This window comes from Miscanthus floridulus, chromosome 8 (assembly GCF_019320115.1).
Source record: "Miscanthus floridulus cultivar M001 chromosome 8, ASM1932011v1, whole genome shotgun sequence".
Lineage (NCBI taxonomy): Eukaryota > Viridiplantae > Streptophyta > Magnoliopsida > Poales > Poaceae > Miscanthus > Miscanthus floridulus.
The window spans coordinates 183,272,448-183,279,380 of record NC_089587.1 but is presented as its reverse complement, the minus strand read 5'-3'; the positions used below and the strand labels follow the sequence as shown (position 1 = coordinate 183,279,380).

The 6,933-nt window shown below is 43.5% G+C and overlaps 1 protein-coding gene across 1 annotated transcript; it reads left to right on the top strand.

The window, feature by feature from the left end:
* The first annotated feature begins 3,624 nt into the window (after nucleotides 1–3,624).
* LOC136470295 (uncharacterized) lies at nucleotides 3,625–4,766 on the top strand. Its single transcript, XM_066468188.1, has 3 exons — nucleotides 3,625–4,245; nucleotides 4,330–4,629; nucleotides 4,725–4,766. The coding sequence occupies exons 1-3, from the start codon at nucleotides 3,625–3,627 to the stop codon at nucleotides 4,764–4,766; spliced, it is 963 nt and encodes a 320-aa protein (XP_066324285.1).
* Nucleotides 4,767–6,933: the final 2,167 nt, after the last annotated feature.

Here is a 6,933-nt window from a genome sequence, read left to right as displayed (position 1 = left end):
GAAACATTTGCAATAACTTAGCTTCTGCTTCCGTTGCTTGACGATAGATGCTCCAACCAAACATTCATATGTACCGGTACTGCTCGAACAATTGTTTTATTTACATGAGCAGAACGTCCCAGAGATTTGAAGAACCCAAAAGAGACGGTAAAGCTGTTGGTGGTGGAGTGGAAGGGCGCACGTACGGCGCGATCGCCGTCATCGCCTCACCTTTTCTACGGACGCGCACCGCGAAAAATCACGCCGTACTGCAAATCTTATGCGTATGTGCTCATCGCCGAATTGTTAGAAAGCGCCGGCGTCACTTTTTACGTGAGGGCCAGGGCCCTTGCGTAGTTGCATGGCCATGGAAGAAAAAGCTGCAGCTAGTAGCCAGGCCCGGCCCGTTGTTTCTCCTATGAATCGCTCCAAGGATATGCTCGCCATCGAAACTGTGTGTGGTGGAGGAACCGTGTTGTCTTTGTACGTGTACCGTGTACGCCACCGGGACCTAAGTAGCTAGCATGCATGTGGGAGGTATGTGAGCCTTGGCATCGTCTCCGTCAACTCGAACAGGACGGATGCATGACCGTTTTGTCTCTCACGCCATCTATGCTATGTACTTCGACAAGACACCGGCCAAGTTTTGTTGAAAAAACAGAAGAACGATCTGGGCTGCTTGGAGCCAATAACAAAAGGTGTTCTCGCTGAAGGGAAATTTAATAGTAAGAAGTGTTTGGATGAATGCTTTTGTATAGAATAAACTTATATTTAGCAGCATGTTCGGGAGGCCGTAAACGATCGTGGATTATTTACTACTGGCTGGTTTGGTGTGAGAGAAAAACACTGTTCCTGGCTGGAAATTTACGATCGTTTACGAGCAAGCGAACATGCTATAGATTATGGTGAGGGGTTTATTAGGCTCTATAAGCTACTTCCTTCGATCGATCAATCATATAAATTGAGTGATAATGTTTCCATATGCATCTGCATGTTTTTTAAAGACAATTGCTAACCGACGTTCGGTTGTTTTAGTCTGTCCCAGCAACCGAATCCCTTCTCCCTCCGCCGCCCCTAATACGCACGCACCCACCGCCGCCACGCTCCTCTTTTCGTAAATCGTAACCTACTGCCGCACGCCCACTGCCCTGCTGAAAGCCCTAGTTTGATTTTGGATAATTTATGAAACCTATGCACTAACCTTTGTCATGAGTTGTGATATGAGCTAGGTTGGTGCAATCCAAGTTGTGAAGCATGGTGGCACTCAAATGGTGATGTTGATCACATGAAATGATGGTATGGCCACATGCGATGATGATCAAGTGCTCAACTTGAAAAAGAAGAAAGAGAAAAACAAAACCCTATAGAGATCAAGGCAAATGTATAATTAGGAATTTTGTTTTAGTGATCAAGACACTATAGAGAGTGTGATCACATTTAGGATAGATGGCCGTACTATTAAGAGGGGTTCTTAACTAGACAATTCGGTCATCTAGTGTCACTAGGTGTTGGACTTCATGCATTGCATTTAGGCCTAGTGCACATCGGAGAGCAAGCGAAAATATTTATTGAAAATATTTTTGAGAAATGCTAACTTGGCTCTAACATGTTTTGAGAAAATATTTTGAGAGCTAGCATCGTTTGCGGGGAGTAGCTCGAGTTGACGTGGATCGAAACGCGAAAGAGTTTGCAACTTGGCGAGCTAGTGGAGGTGCCTAGGTGGCACTGCCACCCCCTGTCCAGTGGCACCGCCACCCCTAGGGCGGTGCCCACCTGGGCTCGGCAGAGAAGGGCTGAGAGCGGACAATTTGGGGTGGTCACCGGACGCGTCGGTGTACATCGCCTGGTCACCGCCACTGGGTGTCCAGTGCCACCGCCATTTTCCTCCAGAGACGGGCGCAGCGAGGGAGGCCACCACCATGGTCACCGCCATGGTGATGGTGGTGCACTGCCCCATTTTTTCAGAGAGGACCGATTTCGGGGACTTGGCTAGGATGGTCACCGCCACCCCTATGGCGGTGCCACCGCCACCCTTATGACGTTGCCACCGCCATGCCATGTCCGGTGACCAACAACTAGTTTTCTAGCCGTTGGGAAGTGACCGTTGGGGCACCGCCACCCCAGGGGCGGTGTGCCACCGCCGTGTCCGGTGCCCCGCGCAAACAGCTCCAAGGGGTATAACAGCTCTATTTGCTTATGTGGCCATAAATAGAGGGTGTGGCCGGCCTTGGCCACTCTCTTGGCACCTCATACACTTGTGCACACCCTTTGGAAGCTGAGCAACACACTCCACTCAGTTGTTCACTTGATTTCATCATCTTGAGTGAGATTGGAGAGCCTCTAGTGCATTGCATTGAGTTGCATCATCTTGTGGCACTAGTTGGGTGATTTGGGCTGGTTGTGAGCTTGTTACTCTTGGTGTTTGCCGACACCTAGACGACCCAGTGATTGGAGGACCGTTGAGTGGAGTTGGTGATTGTCTCTGGCCTCGATCGGTTGCTTGTGAGGGGTCTTGTGCCTTCCCCGACAGAGCGCCGAAGGCAACTCTAGTAAATTGCTCGTGTCATTGAGCTACCTCACTTGTGAGTAGGTTCTTGCGGTGTCCAATTATGTGGACGAGGTTCGTGCAACACATCTTAGCCGTCGAGCCACCAAGTATTGGTCGACATAATGTGGACTAGCATGCCGGCAAGCACATGAACCTCGGGAGAAAAATCTTGTGTCTCTTGTGTGATTGGATTTCTCCCGGTGATTGGATTGTCTTCATCTTGTGATTGGTTCATTCCTCGACGCGGCGGTATAATCACCATACTCACTCTTTTACATTCCTTGCAAACTAGTTGTCAAGCTCTTTAGTGTAATTAGTTTTGAGAGCTTGTCTTGCTTGCTGGTTTAGTATCACCTAGTGGAGCTCTTTAGTGTAGACTTGTTGAGAGCTCTTAGTGAGTAGTGACATAGCCATTGTTTGTGCCTAGTGATCATAGCAACTAGAATTGTTGGATAGGTGGCTTGCATCCTTTGTAGAGCTAGAGCAAAATTGCATTTCGCCATTTAGGTTACTAACCACTTGCTCTAGTGTGTTTGTAAAAATTTTTTATAGGCTATTCACCCTCTCTAGCCATTTATGACCTTTCAAGTGGTATCAAAGCCGTTGTCACCGTTTGATTCAAGGCTTAACAACCTTCGGTGCAAAATATGGCTCAAATAGTGTTCAACCATGTTGGGAGTAAACCACCGTTCTTTGATGGCATATCTTTTGATTATTGGAAGAGAAAGATGAAGATGTACCTTGGTTCAATCAATGACAAGGTGTGGGATGTGGTAGAGAATGAGTTTGTGATCATTGACCCTACCAATCTCACCGACAATGCCAAGATCAACAAGCAATGCAACACTATGGCACTCAACACAATATACAATGGCATTGATTCAAAAGTGTTTGAGCAAATCAAAGATCTTGAGAAGGCAAGTGAAGTTTGGGTGAGAATAGAAGAAACATATGAGGGCACTTCAACGGTAAAAAGTGCCAAGCTCTATATGCTCAAAGACAAGCTATCAAACTTCAAGATGAAGGATGATGAGTCCATTCTAGAGATGTTCTATAGGGTACAAGTCATCATCAATGATCTCAAGAGTTTGGGTGAGATGGTGAAGGATGAAGACTTCTCTCACAAGTTCTTGATGTGTTTGCCAAACAGATTCAAGACACTGAGAACTATAATCTTTAGAGATGGATTGAAGGATGTCACTCCAATTGAGGTGCTTGGTGATGTGATGACCAAGGACCAATACAATAGTGATGGTGAAGAGCTTGTGAAGGAGGAAGACAAGAAGAAGAAGAGTGTGCCATTCAAGGCCGGCACTTCATCATCTAAGAACAAGAACAAGGGCAAGGCTAACAAGGAAGAATCAAGTGATAAAGAATGCTCTCATGATGATAGTGATGATAAAGTACTAGCTCTCTTTGTGCGCAAGTTTGGCAAGATAAAGAAGAAGAAAGGTTGTGGTGCAAGGAAGAGAAGAGATCACTTCAAGAACAAGGAGTATGTGAGGTTGTGCTACAAATGCAAGAGCCTCGATCATGTTGTAGCGGATTATCCCTACAATAGTGACAATGAGGATAATGAGAAGAAGAAGTGCAAGAAAGAGAAGAAGGAGAAGAAAGAGAAGAAGATGACCTTCAAAAAGAACAAGAAGGGTGGATCCTATGTTGTCACATGGGATAGTGATGTCTCCACCGATGATGATTCAAGTGATGATGACAAGGCATCCAAGAAGAAGGCTCTTGGAAGCATTGCTATCAACAACAAGCCTTCACTATTTGACACCCCATCATGCTTCATGGCCAAGGGCTCCAAGGTAAAATATGATGAGAGTGAAAATGATGATAGTGAAAGTGAAAATGATAGTGATAATGATGAATTCTCAAATAAACAACTAATGAACATGCTAGAACAAGCCGACTCAATAATTAACAAGAAAAGCAAGAAGTGCAAAGAATTGCAAAAGAAGCTTAGTGCTCTTGAGCAATCCTTTGATGAGCTCAATGCTACTCATGAGAGGCTAGTGGAAGCCCATGAGAAGCTTGGAAAAGCTCACACCAAGCTTGAAAAGACTCACTCCTTGCTTCTTGAACAAGATAAGGAAAGGGTCATAGTATCATGTGATGTGGGCATAACATGTGACATTATTGAAGAATCATTTTATGAACCTATTGTTGTTGCTCCCACTAACCCTTCTTGTAGCTCATCATCCACCACCGCTACCACTCCTACCTCTACTACTAGTGATGGTTTCACTTTTGATGCCTCACTAATGGTTGAGAATGAGACTCTCAAGAGAGAGGTGGATGAGCTCACTCACACCCTAGGCAAGGCCTATGGCGGTGAGGCCCGCTTGCTAAAGTGCTTGGGTAGCCAAAGGTTCTCTCTTAACAAAGAGGGATTGGGCTATACCCCCAAGAAAGGCAAAGCGGCCTTTGCTACTCCGAAAGCTAGCTTTGTGAAGAGCAATTGTCGGTTTTGCAATAGATGCAAGCAAGTAGGGCACTTAGTGCAATCTTGCATAAAGAACAAGAACAAGAACAAGAACAATGCTAATGTATCCTCAATTTGTTTTGATTCTTGTTACATGCCTACCAAGGGTGTGAATGGTGTGAAGGCTAAGTTCATTGGTACACCTATTGTAGGCTCAAAGAAGAAAGCCATTTGGGCACCAAAGACCTTAGTAACTAACCTTCAAGGACCCAAGCAAGTTTGGGTACCTAAAAAGAATTGATTTTCTTTTGTAGGTAAACTATAAAGCCGGAGGAAGGCATTGGGTGCTTGATAGTGGGTCCACACAACACATGATCGGTGATTCAAGAATGTTCAATTTAGTCAACTCAAATGATGATAATGGGATTGATAGTATAACATTTGGTGATAATGACAAAGGCAAAGTCAAAGGGCTTGGTAAGATTACAATATCCAATGATTTGAGAATTTCCAATGTGCTACTAGTAGAGAGCTTGAACTTCAACCTATTGTCGGTTGCTCAACTTTGTGATCTTGGTTTTAGGTGCATATTTGGAGTTGATGATATAGAGATCATAAGTATAGATGGTTCTAACTTGATATTCAAAGGTTTTAGATATGAGAATCTATACTTGGTTAATTTCAATGCTAGTTAAGCTCAATTGTCAACATGTTTGCTCACTAAATCTAGCATGGGTTGGTTATGGCATAGAAGGCTTGGTCATATTGGAATGAAACAATTGAACAAGTTGATTAAGCATGATCCAGTTAGAGGCTTAAAAGATGTCAGATTTGAGAAGGATAAGTTATGTAGTGCATGTCAAGCCAGAAAGCAAGTTGGCAACACACATCTTAAGAAGAGCATGATGGCCACATCTAAGGCATTTGAGTTGTTGCATATGGATTTGTTTGGGCCAACTACATATACAAGTATTGGTGGCAACAAGTATGAATTTGTGATAGTGGATGATTTCACTAGATATACATGGGTGTTCTCTCTTGTTGACAAGAGTGATGCCTTTGCAACCTTCAAAACATTCATCAAGAGAATTCACAATGAGTTTGAAACAACCATCAAGAAAGTGAGAAGTGACAATGGAAGTGAGTTCAAGAATACAAGAATTGATGAACTTTGTGATGAGTTTGGAATTAGGCATCAATCCTCGGCCAAGTACACTCCTCAATCAGATGGCCTATTTGAGAGGAAGAATAGAACCTTGATTGACATGGCAAGATCAATGTTGAGGGAGTACAATGTGAGTTATTCATTTTGGGCCAAAGCAATCAACATAGTGTCATAGAACCGCCTAAAATAACTCACTTCCGGAGGTGCTTGTCTTCCATTAGACACTAAACACCCCAAGAGTGAGCTAATTTAAACATTTCTGTCGAGCACACCCCATGGAAGAACCCGAAAATCCATATCTTTTAACAGGATCATAAATAGGAGAATAAAGCTTACAACATTTTAGCCATTTGTTACATCACTTTCCATGCAACATTAGAGTATAATATTTATTGTTTATAACAACAGAATATAACTATGTTATCAGAGTTTTAGCGGAAACAAAATCATTTAATGACAAGTTAAATATTAACATGATGATCCGTTATATGTCTCATAATAGGTTATAAGTTTTTCCATTTTAAAACATTTTGGGTGCAAGTTTCAAATAAACTCTATGTCCGCAACGTTAAGGAAATCCTTGCTGAGCCCACCAGGAGGTTTCCACACACAAGTGTCAGCTCTACATGTTCTTGTCACCTGCAACAGGGTAGAACAAACCCTAAGTACTCAATTGTACTCCGCAACGCTTACCCGTCAAGAGGAAAGAAAAGACTCCAAGGATATGCAAGGCTATCTGGCTTGTGGGTTATGCATCTATAGGAAGCATTACTAAGCGTGCATCCTTATATTCAATTTTATTAGCAGTCACCA

What these genes read in the sequence shown, in the direction of transcription:
- LOC136470295 (XM_066468188.1), top strand. Translation starts at nt 3,625, where the DNA reads ATGGTGAAGGATGAAGACTTCTCTCACAAGTTCTTGATGTGTTTGCCA. An exon ending in ATTCAAGTGATGATGACAAG is followed by an intron (nt 4,246 to 4,329) that starts GCATCCAAGAAG and finishes TTCATGGCCAAG; the next exon opens with GGCTCCAAGGTAAAATATGA. An exon ending in TTGAACAAGATAAGGAAAGG is followed by an intron (nt 4,630 to 4,724) that starts GTCATAGTATCA and finishes CCCTTCTTGTAG; the next exon opens with CTCATCATCCACCACCGCTA.